The sequence below is a fragment of the Urocitellus parryii genome, chromosome 4 (assembly GCF_045843805.1).
Source record: "Urocitellus parryii isolate mUroPar1 chromosome 4, mUroPar1.hap1, whole genome shotgun sequence".
In the NCBI taxonomy this organism is placed as follows: domain Eukaryota; kingdom Metazoa; phylum Chordata; class Mammalia; order Rodentia; family Sciuridae; genus Urocitellus; species Urocitellus parryii.
In genome coordinates this window covers 175,722,298-175,743,890 of record NC_135534.1, presented here as the reverse complement: position 1 = coordinate 175,743,890, position 21,593 = coordinate 175,722,298, and the positions used below count along the sequence as shown (strand labels likewise).

The 21,593-nt window shown below is 39.1% G+C and overlaps 1 protein-coding gene across 2 annotated transcripts in view; it reads left to right on the top strand.

Annotated features, from left to right (window-relative positions):
• Gne (glucosamine (UDP-N-acetyl)-2-epimerase/N-acetylmannosamine kinase) overlaps positions 1-21,153 on the top strand; it is a 39,528-nt gene extending 18,375 nt beyond the window's left edge. For both annotated transcript variants that reach the window (XM_026379887.2, XM_026379883.2), the window contains 8 exons: positions 1,918-2,130; positions 5,332-5,419; positions 6,889-7,099; positions 10,108-10,237; positions 10,844-11,065; positions 13,519-13,701; positions 16,523-16,639; positions 18,279-21,153. In XM_026379887.2, the coding sequence (XP_026235672.2) occupies positions 1,918-2,130; positions 5,332-5,419; positions 6,889-7,099; positions 10,108-10,237; positions 10,844-11,065; positions 13,519-13,701; positions 16,523-16,639; positions 18,279-18,514 (1,400 nt within the window). In that variant the 3' untranslated portion in view covers positions 18,515-21,153. The remainder of the gene's footprint in view (positions 1-1,917; positions 2,131-5,331; positions 5,420-6,888; positions 7,100-10,107; positions 10,238-10,843; positions 11,066-13,518; positions 13,702-16,522; positions 16,640-18,278) is intronic.
• Positions 21,154-21,593: the final 440 nt, after the last annotated feature.

The window sequence follows — 21,593 nt, the reverse complement described above, 5'->3', positions numbered from 1 at the left end:
AAAGTAAAAATAAAGGTCAGAACCCTTTATTTGCAATGCCAAAAATCATCATCTTGCTCGAAAGAACTTTCTCTTAATGACCCTTTAATAATCTTTTCTGTTAGGGGAAACAAAATAAGTATAATGGGGTTAGGGATGTTGCTCAGTGGTAGAACACTTGACTAGCATACTTGAAGACCTCAGTGATGAAGTACCACTGGGTTCAATCCCCAGCACTACAAAAACAAAGAAATAAAATACAGTGTTAGTTGAAAAATAAGAATACTTAATCCAGATTTTGTCCAGGTAATATGCCAATATTTCAGAAAAATTCAATACTGATTCTTGTCTAATCCTTTAAATTCTACATAAACACGTATGTTTATGTATCTCTCAAATTGTATCTTCTCTTTGTAATATATTTTCCTGATTGTATATACTTTAGAATAGAGCTATTTTTCCTCTGTAAAAGGCCCCATGATTTAAAGGGTCATTTTTTTCTTTTTTTAATTTTATTTTTTTTGGTGGGGTTCTTTTCTTTTTTGGAATTGGGGTTCAAACCGAGGGGCATTGTACCACTGAGCTACTAGCCTTTTTTATTATTTATTATTTTGTTATTTTTTTATTATTTTTTATTTTGAGACAGGATCTCGCTAAGTTGTATTTTATTTCTTTGTTTTTGTAGTGCTGGGGCTTGAACCCAGTGGTACTTCATCAAATTTGCAATCCTTCTGCCTCACCTCCTGAATTGCTGGGATTCTAGGCATGCATCACCTCACCCAGCTCCATGGAGTTTTTGATAAGATGTACATAGGGAACAATAAAGAAATAAGGATGAAGGCATCAATCATTTTTATCATTATCTGGTTTTGTGCCCAGTTGCCCATTGTAGGACTTTCTAGAAAATTGTACTAATGCTTGTGGTTTAAGCCTAAGGCCAAAGATAAGCCTTTAACTGATTCCAAGTCTGAATCTTGGAATAGTAGTACCTCTAGTGTGTCACATACTACAGTAATTACAGATGGTGACTGGAGTGCTCTGGCAACACTGTATGCAGAGAGAAGTGGCCAGGCTCATTCCTAAGAGTGAGACCCTGAGCCCATTGACCTACCTTGCTACATAGATAAAGTTAATATAAGAAGAGATGGCATGCATGCCTTCTGATAATCAGTGGTTCCTGCCCACTGGTAGGCAAAGTGTGGTCACTGTCCTACATTCTAATCCTTCAGATGAGCAATTTTCCCTCCATTGTCTAGGAGAGGATGATAGAGAAGCTTTTCCCTCAAGTATCTTTAAATTGTTTTAAAATCATGCATTTAAATAAAATATTGGGCTGGGTATAGCTCAGTGGTAGAATGAACTCAGGGCCTTGCATGTGCTAAGCAAGCAATCTTTAGCACTGCAAAAAAAAAAAAAAAGTTTTAAAAATGTCCACTATGGTATCAGAATCGATTTGAATTTTCTTGGAGTTTAGCCCACATAGGTGGGAGTGCTGTCCAGCTGAGCTATTGTTACTGTAAATATGAGCAGAGTTGGGCAGAGGTTTTCTGATGGATGTCGCTGGGGTGTGAAGAATGAGACCTTTCCACTTAGGATCTTCAGATTAAGGGACATAGACTGTAGGCCTGGGTTTAGCTCTTAATTGTTATTTAAGGTAAAGGTTTTTACTGTAGCATTAATAAAAGTATTTGTTTCATTGAATTTTGTTTCAAAAGCTCCAACTGTTTGAGTTCCAGGATGAATTGAAGTAGAGAGCTAGCCAGACATTTTAGATGCTCATCATTCTTGAAAAGACTTATGATTAAAATTATTATTTCCTCAATAGCTGGTATGAGTTTTTATGGAGATTTCCTCAAGGGGGGGTGGGAATACTTTCTAATGGAAATGGTTTCTTTGTCTCATATACCATTTAACAGTTGATTCTTCTCATTTTCACAGGTAGCAAAGAGATGGTTCGAGTGATGCGGAAGAAGGGAATTGAGCATCATCCCAATTTTCGTGCAGTTAAACATGTCCCATTTGACCAGTTTATACAGCTGGTTGCGCATGCCGGTTGTATGATTGGGAATAGCAGCTGTGGGGTACGAGAGGTTGGTGCTTTTGGAACACCTGTGATCAACCTAGGAACACGTCAGATTGGAAGAGAAACAGGTGTTTACCTTTGCTTATATCTCAGTTGACTAGGCTTTCTATATTTCTGTGAGTTATCATAAGGTATGCTTATATTGGTGCTGGGCATATATTTTTGTGAGCAAGTGAGTGAATGAGGTGAATGACGAATAGCTTAAATCTGGAAATAGTCTATAAAAAGTACATAGTGATTACCAAAATTTAAAGCTCTATTTATATTTTTATTGTCCTTGTAATATCAATTAGAGTTAAGTGGTTCTTAATTATGATCTTTGAAGGCTGTATTTGAGAATGTGGTTAAAAAAATGTGGTTGATGTGTCATGAGTATATGACACATACTGTACTACTCTTTCATACCATAGTCATGATTCTATGACACATAGTATACTACTCTTGTATCTTCTGGGCCTCATGAAGTCTCTTTAATCAGTACTTTAAATTATGGCAATTCTATGAAAGATGCTCCTTAATAACTAAGGTATCAGGATTATTATTAATATGCTGAGCTAGATCCTGTTTTTAACATTAGTCCAAGTTCTAATACTATCTACGTGTAAATATATATCTGCAGTTAATGGTAAGACTTGTTCCAGCTCTGCTCTTTTTTCCATTCTTCATAATTGCTGCTCTTTCTTTTACCTTTAGATCATCTCTCATTCCAGAACATTACTTTGCTTCTCACTTCATAGAGAAAATAGAAGCTGTGAGATGGAAATTGTTTCAAATTCAGAAAATGCCATGCCATGTGATAGACACTGGATTTGTTAGTAAATTAGACTAACAAGGACTGAGCTCTCATATAACTTAGATGTCATGGGAGGGGGAATGGATTATAAACAAAAATAAAAATATCAGGATTTCTATGTGTTATACTGACGGTTATACAAAGTAATGTGATGAGCTGTATTAGGTTGGTAAGGAAAGGTCTCTTGAGGAAATGACACTTAAGCTGAGACCTGAATGACAAAGTCAGCTTTGTGAAGAGCAGGGAGAAGCAGCGGGAATAGCCAGTGTGATGCCCTAAGGTGGAAACAAGTTTGATGTATTTGAAAAACAGAAGCGTCGGTGTGGCCATAAAGTAGTGGGCAAAAGGCAAAGAAGGGGGCAGACTTCTATAAGCCAAAGTACTGGCTTACAAAATTTGTAATTTTTTCTAAGTATCATGGGAATCCAGTTAAGGGAGAGAATGGAATGCTATGGCTTGCACTTTGGAAAGATTACTGTGTCTGCTTATGGAGAGAATGGAGTGTGATAGGGCAAGAGGTGAAGCAGGGAGACAGACAGGGACTATTTGTGCAGATGAGAGAGAATAGTGGCTTAGACTAAATGGTAGTATTAGAGATGCAGAAGAATTGATTTGGGTTTTATTATAGTATTTGCTGATGCTTGGATGTGGGTTGTAAAAGAAAGGAATCATAGTCATGCCTAGATTTTTATATTGAGCAGTGGGGGTATATTTTCCAGATAAGGGAGTTCTGAGGGAGGAACAGATCTTGGGGAGGATGCAATTAAGAATTCTCTAATGATGTTCCCATGTCTATTAGGTAACCACAGCAGAGATGGCATAAGCAACTAAATAGTTCAGGGAGAATTAGGGGTGGAGATAGAAATTTGAAAGTCATTGGCATATGGATGGTTATGTAGTTAGGACATCAGTTGAGCTGCTATCACAGAGACTTCTATCTGGCGTTTCTCTAACTCTTGCTATAGAGTCTGTATTTTCACCATTAGGAAGGAGAAAAAGGGGGAAGATGCCCTTCCCTTTAAAGGCATGACTTAGAAGTTGCAAATACTTTTCACATTTACCAGGACTTAGTCACATGGCCATACTTAGCTAGTCTTTGGCTCGATGATCAGATGCTAAAAATTCCATTTCTAGAGTAAAAAAGAAAGATATCAAAGATAATGGCATTCTTCCCTAGATGGTATTTAAAACCAAGGACTAAATGAAATGAACCAGGGAGAGTTGTCAGAGAATGGAGTGTAGGACCAACCTCTGGAGCTCTTCAACATTAAGAGTTTTGGTGAAGAGGAAAGGCTAGCAAGGAAAATTGAAAAGAGCAGGGTGTACTGGTACATATCAGCAACTTGGGAGGCTGATGCATGAGGATCCCAAGTTCAAGGCAGTCTTAGAGACTTTGTGAGATTGTCTCAGAATTAAAATAAATAAAAAATAAAAAGGGCTAGGGATGAAGCTGAGTGGTAAAGCACCCTTGGGTTCAATGCCCAGTACCCAAAACAAGGAAATTGAGGGCTGGGGATATAGCTCAGTTGGTAAAGTGCTTGCTTTACATGCAGAAGGCCCTGGGTTCAATCTCCAGCACCACAAAACACACACACACACACACCAAGAAAATTGAAAAGGAAGTGGTGGTGAATGCTGCTGAGAGTTAAGTATGATGTGAAAGGAGAATTGAACACTGGATTTGGCAATGTGTTCTGTTGGTTTGTGTCTTTCTGTCTCCATTCTTACATAAATGTACGTGCCCATTCAGGACTCCTTTCCTTCTTATTTTCCTTTATAGTTGTGCATATGTGGTGATTATGAGGGTAGCGGAGAATGTGTGTGTCTCCTGCCTGTCCACTGCTCATCCTTCTAACTGTGCTCTAAGTCCCCTCCCCTCCTGCCTTCTCAGGGACTTGCCCATCAGGCATCCTTTCTCTTCCATGTATATTTAACCTCCTCATCTTAAACTTGCGTTGGCCTCTCAAATATTAAAAGCAAAAACAATCTCTCCTGTGACCTACACTCCTCTCCACTCTTCCACTCCTCTTAGCCAAGCCTGTTGAAAACGTGACCATTCTTACTATATTCCCTTTCTCAAATTGGTTAGGAAATGGAGGAAGAGAAAGTACTACCTGAATAGCTCACTGGCAATTGACTGGCCAGTCATATCTGACCAGCTGATTGAATGATTGGCTAAGGAGATGGAAGACAGGGCAGGTTGAGAGTAGGCTTGACAGATGTCTAGGCAAGTGGGATGTGGATGCTGGATTAATCCACCTTATTTATTTCAATAAATAAACAAAACCATGATTTATTCTCTTTGGGAATAAAGAATCCTAGTGCCCTTAAATGTTTGATATATGGAAATCTTGCAGAATGCTCTGCAGTCCTTCTGAGTTTTAGGACTAAATTATGACTTCATTATACTGCCAACTTCTTTATTCTTTAGAGAGTCTCATGTCCAAATCATTAAAATGTGACATGATTTACCTAGGGGAGAATGTCCTTCATGTCCGGGATGCTGACACTCAAGACAAAATATTGCAAGCACTGCACCTTCAGTTTGGTAAACAATACCCTTGGTGAGTATACAACCTCTTTTTTAAAGTATTTTAAAAGGAGAAATAGTTCAGGCACCACTTTAAAGTTGCAGTGGACCAGTGTTTAGTCTCCATCTTAACAACTTTTCTTCTCATGCCCAGGGCTCCCTAGCTGCCAGTGAGATGGGAATGGCAGATATCTTACCCCTTATTATTGTCCCAAGGGTTCTAATGTAGAATTTATTTTTTAAACTTGTCTCAGTTAATTATACAGTACTTTGGCTAGAAAATACTATTTTAACCTAATTTGACTTTCTAGAAGTATTACAAAATAGTGTAACTAATTTTCTTAAAAAATATTCTAGTCAGGGGCGGGGGTTGTGGTTCAGTGGTAGGGCAGTTGTCTAGCTTGTGCAAGGCACTGGATTTGATTCTCAGCACTACATATAAATAAATAAAATAAAAATCCACCAATAACTAAAAAAAAATTAAAAAAAATTCTAGGGCTGGGGGTTGTGGCTCAGTGATTGAGTGCTTGCTTTGCATTTAGGAGGCACTGGGTTCGAACCTCAGCACCACATAAATAAATAAGTAAATAAATAAAGATATTGTGTCTATTAAAAAAATTCTAGTTCAGAATTTTGATTAATTTTGGCTGTCCTTTCTACTTCAAATTGATGAATTTTCTCAGAAAGTTAAAGATAAAACTTCTAAAAAAGCAAGACAAAAATGCAGACACTTAGTTATTCTATTGCTGCAGAGATCCAGATGTCATTTTATTTTATTTAGTTATGTATAATTATGATTTCCAGTTTTTTAATTGACAGATAACATTGTGAATCATCATATGTCTTGTACATGATGCTTTGAAATTGTGCAACACACACATTGCACAAATGTTATTTTATTTTGGTTTATGTATTTATAAATTATTTTTTGCAATGATGAGGATCAAACCCAGGGCCTCATGAATTCTAGGCAAACACTGTTACTTTGAGGTACACTCCCAGACATGTTATTTTATTTTTAATTTTTTTTCTTTTTAGCTATACATGACAGTAGATTGTATTTTGACGTATTATATATACATGTAGTATAACTTCCCATTCTTTGTGGTTGTACATGATAAGAAGTTTCACATCGTGTATTCATATATGAACATAGGAAAGTTATGTCTGATTATTCTACTGTCTTTCCCATTCCCATCTCCCTTCCTTCCCCCCCCATACCCTGCTGTCCAATCTGCATATCAGAGAGAACATTGGCGCCTTTGTTTTTTGGGGGATTGCCTTATTTCACCTAGCATGGTAGCTTCCAGTTCCTCTATTTACTGGAAAATGCCATAATTTCATTTTTCTTTATGGCTGAGTAAATATTCCATTATGTACATATACCATCCAGAATGTTATTTTAAAAAGGAGCAACACAAAACTATTTTTACCTGAACCTTAAACCACACCCTCAACGTCACTTAATGTATACAGTTAATTTAATTGTTTTGGATATTCTAGTTCAAAGATATATGGAGATGGAAATGCTGTTCCAAGGATTTTGAAGTTTCTCAAATCTATTGACCTTCAAGAGCCACTGCAAAAGAAATTCTGCTTTCCTCCTGTGAAGGAGAATATCTCTCAAGATATCGACCATATTCTTGAAACTCTAAGTGCCTTGGCTGTTGATCTTGGTGGAACGAACCTCCGAGTTGCAATAGTCAGCATGAAGGTATACTCACTGCTCAGCTCTTAATTTTGCATCCCATTTGAGTAATTGAGTTTTAAAATGTATAGTTGGAAGACAAGACTAGAAACATACAAGAGTGTGTAATCATTTGCCTATAGTATTGATTTTGAATCTATGTTTATCTTGTTTATCAACTATTAACATTTCAAAGAAGTAAATTTTCAGGGAATTCAAGGTAGCAGACTTGAATGAACAATGGGGAGAAAAGACACTTTTAGGCATCAGAGAGGGCTTTTGCCACTCAGGAGACCTGAAAGTATCGGAGTAGTCATAGTGGAATAGAGTGTGAAGTATGCTGATCACCATCTCCACCCAGCCAAGAGCACGTGCATCTGCATGGGGTGAAAGAAGTTGCTTCTTCTCTCAGATATTGTCAGATAGATGGGTTCTCCACTTTGCATTTTTATAAGTATATTCTTTATTGAAGAGAGCATATCTTTATTAACTAGACATCAACACAGCATTGACAGGCTGAGAGTGCCTTCATGATCTCTGAATGACTTAATGAGGAAAAACCTTTGTTTGACATTATAAAGTTTTAGAAGTACACAAGAAATAGCAAAGATTTTAAAAACAAAAATACAGGAAGCTTGTTAATATCATTAATCAAAAATACAGAAAAGCAAAACAAAACATACTTTTCCTAAGAGAAACTAAAAGGCCTCCCTTATACTTTTTTTTTTTTAGTGCCAGGGATCAAACCCTGGACCTCGCACATGCACGTTAGGCAAGTGCTCTATCATGGAGCTACACCGCAGTCCCATAAACACTTAAGAAAAAAAAGTTAATAGAACAATATTTTCTTAATCTGAAGAGGATTTATTTCTTATCCATGGCCAGTATTCTTTGTGAAATTCTAGAGGCATTCCTGTTGAAATCAAGAAAAAAAAATCTTTTGCAACATTATTTTAATATAATTCTGAAAATTACAAAGGGAAAAAATAAGGAATAGCAAAAATGGAGATTGCAGACAGAATAAAACAAAAATATTATTTAGACGATTTGAAGAAATCAGCTAGCTTATAGGGTTAATAAGATAATCAAGTAACATAGTTGGATATTATGAAAAATATGTAAGTATCAATAATTTTCTACCTAGGTGAAATTGTAGACAAAGATTTGAATTTCCCTTTAGGTGGTGTTTGTTGACTCCCCTGCATATTTAGCATTACTTGGAAGCTTTAAGAAAACACAGACGCCTGGCTCCCACCCCAGACTAATAAAATTGGAATTTCTGGGGATGGGTGGACATATCAGTATTTGTTAAGAGTAGATTCTGATATACAGTGAGGTTGGGAAACACTCCTCTAGATTGCTTTAAAATTTTTTTTTTTAATTTGTACTTTTTAGTTATAAATGACAGTAGAATGTATTTTGACGTGTCATATATACATGAAATATAATTTCCCATTCTTATGGTTGTACATGATGTGGAGTTACACTGGTTGTGTATTCTTATATGAACACAGGAAAGTTATGTTTGATTCATTCTACTGTCTTTCCCATTCCCATACCCCAGACTGATTTTTAATGACTGTTATTAGTAATAGTTTTAACCCTTATATTGATATGTAAAAATCCCTTAATAACAAAAGAATTTAAAGAGAAAAAGAGACTCTATTCAAAACAACTACTCCTGAAGAATAATCAAAACCAGAAAACTATGTCATGTACATAAAGAAAATTATAAAACTTCACTATAAAATATAAAGGCCTAAAAAAGTGTCCTTGGTGAAAGTACTGAATATTTAGAAAATGTCAGTAGTCCCCAAATTGGATTATAAATTTAATATAATTCTAATCAATATTCCAATGGGATTTTGAAGTTGAATAAAGTTATCATAAATCACAGGTTTTATTTTTAAAGTTTAGCATTATTCTTAAATTAATACATAAGTGAGCTAGTGTGGCAGCACACGCCTGTAATCCTAGCTACTCTGGAGGCTGAGGCAGGAGGATCATAAGTTCAAGGCCAGCCTGAGCAATTTAGAGTCCCTGTCTCAAAATAAAAAGGGCTGTGATGAAGACTTGGACAAAACACTAATATCGTTTCTAAGAGCTCAAGGATCTCTTCTTTGGGCATGACCCCACTACCCATTGAAGTGCCCATCTGGGTGAACTAAAAACTGTGTAGAAATTCCTGTTTGTTCCTGCTAACACTTGCAGATAGGGCTTCTGTCTGCCTTCCATATATAGGAAGCAGGAACCTAACTTCCAAAAGCAGCAATTAATTAATCAAGGTGGATTACACATAGACCAACCCACATCCTGCTTTTATAATTTGTATTTCCTTGACACTACTGAGCTTCTCATCACTTGTGTTATACTCTGTTTAGTCACTTCTATATAAAGTAAAGTTGAGTTTACATCACCTTGTTTCTTAGTGCAATAATATACTGCTGATGAAAACTTTTCCTTACCAATTACTTAGCATGCTGGAGGCCCTGGGTTCATTGCCAGTACCAAAAGAAAATAATAAAAATATACAAGTGAGATGAATTAAGAAAAAAATATAAAAATAGGAACAAAAAATAGGAGGGATTATCCCTGTTTGGTCTTAAAACATCATAAAGCACAGTAATTTAAACAATGTGCTCAGCATGGAAATTTATCCTGAGTAAATAGGATAAATTGGTTTCAATTGCAGGGGATGATTAAAATTCAAGTAGGATAACTATTTAGTTGCCCTAGAATTTAAACAAAAAAATTGTGTCAGTCAAAAAGGGTAAAATATGACCTTTTAGTGAATAGAGATTCAGGTTAGCCAATGTTCACCTTAAGCTTAAAAAGGGGTCCATTTCATTGGCTGTGGAGTTGTTGCTTCAGCAACTTTGTATCAAGATGGATTCCCAAGAAAATACTTGGGCTTATTCCATGGCTGGAATCCAATCATCTAAATTTGCATCTAAGTCATCTAAGCCTGTGGTATAGCACTGTGTGATAGGCTCCTTAGCTAAGTGAGATAGATCTTATTGTTTTTTCTTTTGTAGGGTGAAATAGTTAAGAAGTATACTCAGTTCAATCCCAAAACCTATGAAGAGAGAATTAATTTAATCCTACAGATGTGTGTAGAAGCTGCAGCAGAAGCTGTAAAACTGAATTGCAGAATTTTGGGAGTAGGTAAGATGGTAAATTACAAATCCAAGAAATATTCATCTTAATGTATAGTCTACTGAGTTCTGAACATCATGTCATGGTCTGCCTGTGTACAGATGGCTATGGTCCTATCTGTATACCCAAAGCATGGTGACTTCCTGGGATGCTGACAAGTATTATGGGAGAAGCACTGATGGTTCTGTAAATCTGTGGGGAGCTATATATTTACTGTCTAATATTTATAAAACTAATATTTCCTTGTAGTCTTTGGCAATGTTTGTATTGAGATCTTGGGTGAATTAATGTGTGTGTGTGTTAATTTTTTTTTGTAGTGCTGCTTTTATAATTTTTATTTCCTTGACACTACTGAGCTTCTCATCACTTGTGTTATACTCTGTTTAGTCACTTCTATATAAAGTAAAGTTGAGTTTATATCACCTTGTTTCTTAGTGCAATAATATATTGCTGATGAAAACTTTTCCTTAAATAATGCTTATACATGCTAGGCAAGCAGCTGTACCAATAAGCTACATCACCAGCTCTAATTTGTGTTCTGAGCTGAGAAAGTTGGCATGCCTTCCTAAGATTGCTAATCAGAATTATTTTCCTTGTGTTTGTGGTGGAGCTCAGGCATTTCCACAGGTGGCCGTGTAAATCCTCAGGAAGGAATTGTGCTGCATTCAACCAAACTGATACAAGAATGGAACTCTGTGGATCTCAGGACCCCCCTCTCTGACACTTTGCATCTCCCCGTGTGGGTAGACAACGATGGCAATTGCGCTGCCATGGCAGAAAGGAAATTTGGCCAAGGAAAGGGACTGGAAAACTTTGTTACACTTATCACAGGCACAGGTAAGAGAGGAAGGGAAGGAGCTAGAATGTATATTGGAACTAGTCTTCAACCTCAGCTAAACAGTTACAACTCTGCCTTAGTCTTTGCTTCTAGCTTGAGTATGTCCTGAAAGTGAACCTCAGGTGAGAGCTTAAGGCTTTCCCAGGTGTTTTCTAAGCATGTGCCCAGCGCTAGACTTGCCTATGGCCTTCTAAATTTCTAGGAACTTGTCATACATAGTCAGAGTTCTTATTCCCCCAAACTTCTCATTCTTCAGCTTTTCCTCCAGGTTTTTTAAAAGTCTATTACATGTCTCGGCCGCTTTGTTCTAGGCACTAGAGACTAATACATTTTATCTTTAAATGCCTTTTACAAACACCTGTGTATAACTCCCCTCAGCATTGAACAGTTCCCAGTTAGGTGAGAGATAAGGAAGCTCTTGGAACTGGTCTACCAGCTAAGTCAAAACAACCACAATTTTTTGAGAACCAGTTGATTCTGCTTCCTCAGGTACTGGTGTCTATATGCCAGAACTGGGAATGGGGCTGTTGTTCAAGGTCACTTCCAAGCTAGGGAGTGGGTGGGTCCAGGTTAAGTTAATTTAAAAATCAGACTTACTGAAATAAACTGTTTTCCTTCTTCCTTTCCATGCTGTAAATCTTTGGTTAAGTTTCAGGAGTTGTAAAACAAGTTGATTCTGACAGCCTTGCCCCCTTATTCATTGCTTAAGTGGCAGGATGGATTTTTGAAGTTCCCTACTTTTGTCATTTCATTGATGTCCAAATTTGGTTTTCCTGTTTTATTTTAAATTTTATTTTTATTGTATATATTTAAGGAGAACAATTTTATTTTTTTAAATGAGGAAAGTAGATTCATCTAATGAAGTAGTTAGGTTAGAATATGCCTAATCTTAACACTTGGGTGTGCTTAAACTCTGCACTATATTATCTCTCCCTTTGAGGTCATGCACTTTAGCTCATATAGTTCCTCCCTTTTCTTGGATGTGGTTTTAGCTAACTTGGATACCATTTCCTAGTTCAGAGTAGTTAACAAGCTCTAAATCAGAGGGGTGGTGACAGATGGAAGGACAGCTCTTAAAAGCAGAGCTTTCTAAGCCAAGATCCCCGTATTCCTTAATAATTCCTAATTCCATTCGAAAGATGATTGTTTATATTCATAACATTTGAATTGAATTTTTAGTTATAGCATCATCAAGAAGAGACAAAATCAGGGGCCAGGGTTGTGGCTCAGTGGTTGAGTGCTTGCCTAACATGCGTGAGGCACTGGGTTTAATACCCGCCACCACATAAAAAAAATAAATAAAAACAAATAAAATAAAGGTTGAGAGAGAGAGACAAAATCATATTCATATTCTGTGCTTCAGAGAAGCAGGTAATGTGTTATATATTTTGGAATTTTTTAAATATTTATTTTTCTATTTATAGGTGGGCACAATGTCTTATTTTACTTTATGTGGTGCTGAGGATCGAGTCCAGTGCCTCACACATGCTAGACGGGCACTCTACCTCTGACTCACAACCCCAGCCTACATTTTTTTGATTTTTTCTTTTTTGGTGGTACTGAGGATCCTTGCATGCACTCAGGTCCTTGTGCATGCAAGGCTGAGCTATGTCCAACTGAGCTATGTCCCCAGCCCTATTTTGGATTGTTTTATCTTGGCTTTCCTCAGAGCAAAAGCATGAGTTGGGTATAGTGGTGGCACATACCTGTAATCCCAGGTACTCAGGAGGCTGAGGAAGGAGGATCACAAATTTGAGGCCAGCCTCAGCAACTTAGTAAAGCCCTATCTCAAAAAATAATAAGGACTTGGGATGTATTTGAGTGGCAGAACACCCTAGGTTCCATCCCCAGTACTGGGGTTAGGGGAGAAGCAGAGTCTGATAACAACCATTTGGGTATAGGTATTTTCTTTAGGAGATAAACCTGAGAAGCAGGAGGGAGTGGGAAAAGTGAAACACAGTAGGAGAAAAGCCATTAAAGGAAGCATTATCAAAGTGGCCTTAAGGGCAGTGGGGGGTTGAAATCTCCCACAACCTGAAAAAGCCTATAGAGCAGAGTGCAGAATTGTCTACTTGTACATGCTGGCTCCCATCTCACCTGGTGAGGGCTGCCTCTTGGCACTGTGCCTTCATGGCTGAGTGGGCTCTTACTGTGGTGTGGGAGGTGGCCATGGTGCTCAGAGACAGGCAGCATGTGCTTGAAGGGGGTAAGCCATCAATACTAGGTGAGCCAGGCGCCCTGAACGGTCTGCCATAGTTTTTTGAAACTGGAGTGAACCAAGCAGATGTGACACAGGTATCCAAAGATCTGCTAAAAATATTTCCTTTCAAAATGCTGCCAAATAAAGTTTTGGTGCGTACTACATTTCAACTGTCTAGAAAAGCAAGCATTGGAAAACTTTGCTAAACCATTGAGTCATTGCCACATCATAGATTTTTGTCTCTTAATGCAGGAATTGGTGGTGGGATCATCCATCAGCATGAATTGATCCATGGAAGCTCCTTCTGTGCTGCAGAACTTGGCCACCTTGTTGTGTCTCTGGATGGGCCCGACTGTTCTTGCGGAAGCCATGGATGCATTGAAGCATATGCTTCCGGAATGGCCTTACAGCGGGAAGCCAAAAAGCTACATGATGGTTGGTATCTTTCCCCTTAGGGATTAAGTAACCAAATAGTAGACAAGTATCCAAAGTGCCCAACACTGAAGCCAGGACTTTTAATCTTTTCACTTCCTAGAGGAAGAGCAGGGCTCCCTCCTGATGTTCCACTGATGCTTGGCTCTGACCCAAATTAACACTCTCCCTCTCCGGGGGTAGAGGTGGACAGGGGCCTAGAGGTCTAAGACATAAGGGATGATTTCTTTTAGTTTTGTTTCAGCCATTAGCACAGGGCGGGTACATTTTAATTAAGCAAAAAATGAACATCTTACAGTTTTTGAACTGAGAGATCTCTTTGAATTAAAGCTGTTTCCAGACATGTTATGCAAGTCAGGATGGACAGATTCAATTAATGTCATTATTACATATTGTGCTAAAGCCACTGAGCATTAAGGCCAAGGAACACAAATGCAAGTAAGCAGGACACTGCAAGTGCCACTTTACCCTCTGCACAGGGAGGGAGTGCCAGGTGCCTTCCTGGGAGTTGAACATCAGAACCAAAGAGTTAATCAAGCAAGTGTGGGTGGTCAGGGGAGCTCTTCTAGGCATGAAAACAGTGGCGTGGGTGCATAGAGGGCAAGACTTGGCATAGTGTAGCAGGAGAAAAGCCATTAACAAATAGTATAGGAAAGACGCAGACAGATCTGAATTTTAGATTCTTCACTAAACTCCTAACTTAGCAGTTGAACAGAGGATGGCTTTAGGTGGGACAGTTCTGGAGTGACTTTCAGTTTTCTGGTTAGACAGCTCAGGGGTGGGAATGTTGACTTGGTATAGGCATGTTAGAATACTGAGGTGCCGCAAGAAATCAAACATGTTCAGAAGTGGGTCGGCAAGGCAAACAATTACTCTGCCCTCAGAGGGAATCAGGAGAGCAGGCACACCAGACAGCCAGTCCACCTGCTTTTATCCCTAATACAGCGCTCCCTCTTGCCCCTATTGGAGGAGGGGGGTTATGATCTATGGGATTAGCTATTTTTAAAATTGGGGCAAGCAAAGGGAAGGATTGTAGTTTAAAATGCCTACAATTGGATCCAATTAAGGCTGAATACTATATTCTGAAAATGGACAAGATGATGGTTGGGTACCTGGAGGACATCCAGGTAGAAATGCTTACGAGGCAGCTGAACACTGTCACTCAGGACTAAGCTAGAAAGAGGGACTGGAAATCGTCAATATGGAGGTGGTAGTTAAGCCTATGAATGAGACCAGGGAATGAGGCAAGCCAGAGTCAAGGATGGAATGCTGAGCAGCATCAGCATTGGAGGGGCAGGGAGAGAGGCGTGGGGGTGGGGGGAGCCAGAAAAGGGAATACTTCATAGAACCCACCAAAAAAAACGAGTGTTTCAGAGGGTGTAGTCAGTAATGTTAAGTGCTACTTATGAGAATTTTGATAAAGTTCATTGGCTATGGCCACAAGGACATCATTTGATGCCCTTATAACTGTGTTCATGTTTGAATGTTGGGTTTCATTTTCTCCCTAGAGAGCCTGTTTAAATGATCTTTTTCCCCTGGTGAGGGTGAAACTTCCCTACCACAGATGTATTTTTTATGTTCCACATGTATATCTATACTTTATACATAAAATGAGGAAAGCCAAAAAGCTACATGATGGTTGGTATCTTTTTTTGCTTCAGAACCAATCATGTACTGGTGGGACAGAAACCATGGGAATGGAATGAAGGTTTGGAATGTAGGAGAACAGGTGTGGAGTACCAGCCATAGAGTCTCTGAACAGGTGGGAAGAAATGAGTTGCAAAGCCAGGTAGATGGCAAGAACAAAAATGTGCAAGCACTGATTGATTTGTAGGTGGGGGCAGACAAGTACAGGAATCCAGCCTGCTGGCATCTTTTATCAGAGAAGTAAGAAGTGTGGAAATGTATTGGTGAAGGTATAGAAGAACAATGAGAAAGTGAGAACTGGTAACTTCAAGGCTCAGGAAAGACAGGAGAAATCCGTTGGTATCTAGGTAGTCGTCTGCATGATTGGGGATTTTCTTCCTTCAGAGCCTAGAATAATAGATTGGGCTGGAGATTGATCTGGATTGGTGACTGGCAGAAAGACAAAGACCACAAGTAATAGAAATCTCTACTGTTTATTTAGCATTTACTCTAGCCAGCACTGTTAAGTACTTAATAATCCATTATCTCATTTGATCTCTGAAATGACCCTAGGTACTATTGCCCCAGTATTCTAGAAGGGAGGAATATATAGTGATGAAGTGACATGGGGAGGTCTATGCAGTTAGTAGTGGCAGAGCTGGAACGCACCCAGGCCTGACTGCTCCGCAGTTGCTGTGCCGTGCTGCCCTAGAACATTGGGCACTGAAGTAGTGTGGCACTGCGTCTGGGGTAGATGAGGATGGAACTGAATTAAGAAGCCTGATCATTTGTGGGGACAGAATACTTTAAAGACTCCAGTATTAGAAGTGAAAAGCAAGGGAGCCAGAGGGCTAGAAGACTGTCATCACATTTGAGATTCTTCCCAGCTATAGAAGTTTTGGATTATGTATAGCCAGTTATCAAGAGGGCAGCAAAGGCTTTGGGGGCAATATATATGGATGTTTATGAAAAATAAAGTTTTGCATGATGTGTCCACGGGGCTGAGAATTGAACTCAGGGCCTTGTGCATGCTAGGCAAGTGCTCTACTACTGAGTTTCATCTTCAGCCCTGCAACTGTAAACAGAAAGCACCTCACTTAGGGGCTTGCTGCCCATAGGCACATAAGCTTGGCCTCTCCCCAGGGCTGCCCACAGCTCACTAACAACTGCTTCTCCTCACTCTCTTCACTTGGCTCAGAGGACCTGCTCTTGGTGGAAGGGATGTCAGTGCCAAAAGATGAAGCCGTGGGTGCACTCCACCTCATCCAAGCTGCGAAACTTGGCAATGCGAAGGCCCAGAGCATCTTAAGAACAGGTGAGCCAATGGCTCCAGGCAGCCATGCCACAGGGAGTGTTCTCAGATACCAGGGCTCTGGCAGAGAACCCTCAGTTTCCCTCGGGGAACCAGTATTCTGCATTCTGTTCAGAGGTACTTTTCCTATTTTCTGAGGAGGGGAAAAAAAAAAAAAGGAAATGTATTAAAGGCATTTGCCAGCAGCAGTACTTTTATAAATAGGTGTTTGGTTTTATAATTTTGATAATACTATAGGATAGAGAAATATCAAAGAGCAGTAAGAAAAAGTATTACTTTAAAGTTTTACCATTCAGAGATACCAATTATTAGTATTTCTTTCGAGCCTTTCTATTCCTTTTCTGCTCATTTTTTACATAGTTGAGATTATATTCTACAGTATATGACATTTTATACTTCTTTTGGAGACTCATTTTTTCACTTCAAGGTATCACATGATTTGGGCTGGGGTTGTGACTCAGTAGCAGAGTGCTTGCCTAGCATGTGTGAGGCACTGGGTTTGATTCTCAGCACCACATATAAATAAATAAAAAATAAAGGTCCATTAAAAAAAAGATATCACATGATGTGGGGGTGGGGTTGTATCTCAATGGTAGAGCACATGCCTAGCATGTGTAGGGCACTGGGTTTGAATCTCAGCACCACATATAAATAAATAAATAAAGGTCCACTGACAACTAAAAAATATTATTTTAAAAAAAGACATCAGGGGCTGGGGATGTGGCTCAAGCGGTAGCGCGCTGGCCTGGCATGCGTGCGGCCCGGGTTTGATCCTCAGAACCACATACAAACAAAGATGTTGTGTCAGCCAAAAACTGAAAAATAAATATTAAAAAATTCTCTCTTTCTCCCCTCTCTCAAAAAAAAAAAAAAAAGAAAAGACATCACATGATAGTTTTCATATTAAGAATAAGTCACAGGGCTGGGGGCAGTGGCACACACCTGTAATCCCAGCAGCTCGGGAGGCTGAGGCAGGAGGATTGTGAGTTCAAAGCCAGCCTCAGCAACAGTGAGGCACTAAGCAACTCAGTGAGAACCTGTCTCTAAATAAAATACAAAATAGGGCTGGGATGGGGCTCAGAGGTTGAGTGCCCCTGAGTTCAATCCCCCATACCAAAAGGAATATATTAAAAATAAATAAATAAATCATGGGGAGGTGGGATATAGCCCAGTTGATAGAGTGCTTGCCTTGCATGCACAAGGCCCTGGGTTCAATCCCCAGTACCACATTAAAAAATAAATAAATAAATCATGAGCAGGGTACAGTGGCACATGCCTATGAAACTAGCAACTCGGGAGGTTGAGGCAGAAGGACTGCAAGTTCAAGGCCAGCCTCAGCAACTTAGTGAGACTCTGTCTCAACAACAACAACAAAAAGAATAAATCATGGCACACACCTATATTTCCAGCTACTTGGGAGGCTGAGGCAGGAGGATCGGTTGAGCCCTGGAGTTCAGAGGCAACCTGGTCCACATAACAAGATCTCTCTTAAAAAAAGAACAATTCATGAACAGCTATTAAAATATTGCTCCCCATTACTTAGTATGGATATACTTTACCATTACTGGCCACTGGCTCTTTCCTACCTTCTTCCTTGGTGTTTTTAGTTGAGTACCCAAAACTCATTTTTGTTTTCCTGTAGCTGGAACAGCTCTTGGTCTTGGGGTCGTGAACATCCTCCACACCATGAATCCTTCCCTCGTGATCCTCTCTGGAGTACTGGCCAGTCACTATATCCACACTGTCAAGGACGTCATTCGCCAGCAAGCCTTGTCCTCGGTGCAGGATGTGGATGTGGTGGTTTCAGATTTAGTTGACCCTGCCCTGCTCGGTGCTGCCAGCATGGTTCTGGACTATACAACTCGAAGGATCCACTAGATTCCCAGGAGTGGACATGGGCCAAGACTCAAGAACTTCTTAGTGGAATCAAGTTCTTCTCTTTTAGATGAACATTTCTTACACAGCAAATTTAGTATTTTATTGCAGCTGACACTGGCAGAGAGTGCTTTTGCTTTTCGTCTCTTTTAAATTTACCTTTCCTGTGCCCATTTTTGTAGATGCTGCGCTTTCTGATGTTTTCCTTCTAGGGGTCATTTTAGGAGAAGCCTGTAAGTTCCAATCACAACCTCTTGTGCTAAAAGGAGCTACAATAATAGACCAGGAAGCCTTAGGACTCTGCTTACTAATGTACCACCCAGACCTTGCAGACCTACTTTGGATGAGAGCTTCATATGTGTGAGTTAATAACTCTTTATCTAACCCCAAATTTGGAGAATAGAAAGGGATCCAGTCAGGGAACAGAAGAGTCTTACCAGGAAAAGCTTACCTGAACTTTTTAAAAATAGCTTTGTTGAAGTATTTTTTAAAAGTGTACAATTTGATAAGCTTTGTCTTATGTATATACTTATGAAACCATCACCACAATAAAGACATTGGACATGGTGGGCGAGGTGGTGCACACCTGTAATCCCAGCCCTCAGGAGGCTGAGGGAAGAGGCTTGCAGGTTTGAAGCCAGCCTTGGTAAGAGATTCTTGCCTGTCTCAAAGTTTGTGTTTTTTTTTTTTTTTTTTTTTTGTTAAAGTGATAGAGCACTTTCCTAGTATGTGCCAGGCCCTGGGTACAATTCCCACTACAGAAAACAAAAACAAAAACAAAAAACCCATAGTCATTGGACATATCAGTCACCTCCAAATGTTTTTGCTGAAAGATGTTGTTATACTAGCAGCACTTATAGGAACTTGATTTAGACCAGGGATCTGGGCTGAGGGTGTAGCTCAGTGGTAGTACTCAGTAGTGCTCTTGCCTAGCAATGTGTAAGGCCCTGAGTTTGATTCCCAGCACTGCAAAAACAAAGAAACAAAAGACCAGAGGTCTGGCTTTAGTGACCTTGTCTTCATCTTCTTAGAGACCACTAAGAAGCCACTAGGACTTAAGAGCCTCTGAAAGGAGATTATCCCCAAAAGGATCTTTGCTCCTGACAGCAAATAATTCTTTCGGTAGCTTTTCACACTGTTTTGCATATGACCCCCAAATGTCTATGAAGGCAGTGTTTATAGGTGCAGCTCCTACAGCCCAGAGCCATGAACCCAGATTTTGACTAAGAACCTGTGGAAAATTACAAAAGTACAAAATGTAAATGAATGGAAAAATAAAAAGGGTCAACCTGTAAGAAATACTTCCAGCCACCACACTTTTAAGTGCCTACTGTGTATCAAGTTCTGAACTAGGTGCTTCATATGTATTATTCTAAATCCTTACAACCTGTGAAGTGGGTATTTGAATTCCCATTCTGTAGAACCCAAAACTTAAGTGTTTTTAAGTGATATTATCTAAAGCCATGGTGCTGGAGATTGAACCCTGGACCTTGTATGTGCATGGCAAGCACTCTACCAGCTAAGCTATATCCCCAGCCCCCCAGTTAGTGAATCTTAGATAAAAGCTTGATAAGGTTCCATCCCAGGTCCTGGTCTCTTTTTTTTGCTAAGTTGCACAACTTCTCATTTCAAAATGCTGATATTTTTTTGTTTTTAGTTGTAGATGGACATAATACCTTTATTTTATTTTTATGTGGTCCTGAGGATCGAACCCAGTGTCTCCCACATGCTAGGCAAGTGCTCTACCACTGAGCTACAACCCCAGTGGTTATCAAAAGCTTTAATAAGAATACCTGATTTGCAAATGACTGTTTATTGTTTTTTTTTTTTTTCCTTTACCACTGAGCTATATCCCCAGCCTTTTTATTTTTGAGAACAGATCTTAACTAGGTTGCTGAGATTGGCCTCAAACTTGTGATCCTCTTGCCTTAGCCTCCCAAGTTGGTGGGATTAGAGGCATGCACCACTGAGCCTGGCTCGATTCGTTCTTGACCCTCTCAGTTGTGAATTTAATAAAATATTCCTCTGCTCTGATAATCTCGCCAGTACAGTATTTGGTCTAGTGACAGGATTTTATGAGTACTTGTAGATAATCTAAAAAAACATGCATATATTTTTCAGATTGTTTTTTATTTTAGAAAAGCCTGAAAGTTTCTACAATGTATTGCTTCAGTAACAAAATACAAACAAAACCAAGGAATCAATATCACATTTGAACAACTTCCTTCCTGGTGGGTTGATGTGAAAAAGATAGCTTGGCTGATTCCTAGAACTCTATACCAGCCCTTAAATAATCTCCAGGGCCTGGTTACTGTTCAGACATTCCAGGGTGGCTCAGGCGCATCAATGTCTGGGTGAGATGGTGTGCCGCAAAGGGGACATCAGTGTTTCTTGGTTAAAACCACGATCAGTGAACACCAAACAACTGCATTGCTACCAAGTTTCATGCCAAATAATTGAAAGGATGGTACTGAATCAAAAACCAAATCTAATTCATGGAAAGACTAATATATTCTGACATAAATTATTACATGTTTAAATAATCACATCTTAATTTATTTTAATGTATATATTTTTATGTTACTGTTCTGAGTCAAATTCTAAGGAAAAAATACATTTCTTTGTTGAAATCTTAACGATTGTGTTGTTTTGTTCTTAACTCACTAGCTAAAAGCATTTCCTTCCTAGAAGAGACTTATACTGTTGCTTTTTTTTAAGCTTATATAACTTAAAGCAACTAATATTGTTTTCTGAAGAACAACAACAAAAAGCCTATTAATAGAAAGCATTATTATATAACATTTAAAAGTTGACATAAAAAAGCAAAGTTGCACACGGGCACAGTGGTGCATGCCTGTAATCACAGTGAGTTGGGAGACTGAGGTAGGAGGATCACAAGTTTGAGGTCAGCCTAGGCAATTTAGTGAGACCCTGTCTCCTAATAAAAAGAACTGGGAGTAAGCTCAATGTTAAAGTGCACGGGGTTCAATCCTCAGTACTAGGAAAAAATTAAAAAGCAAAGTTGCCCTGATAAAGAGGTTGGCAAGTAAACGTTGAACATCCACTTGAGTCTCCCCATGCC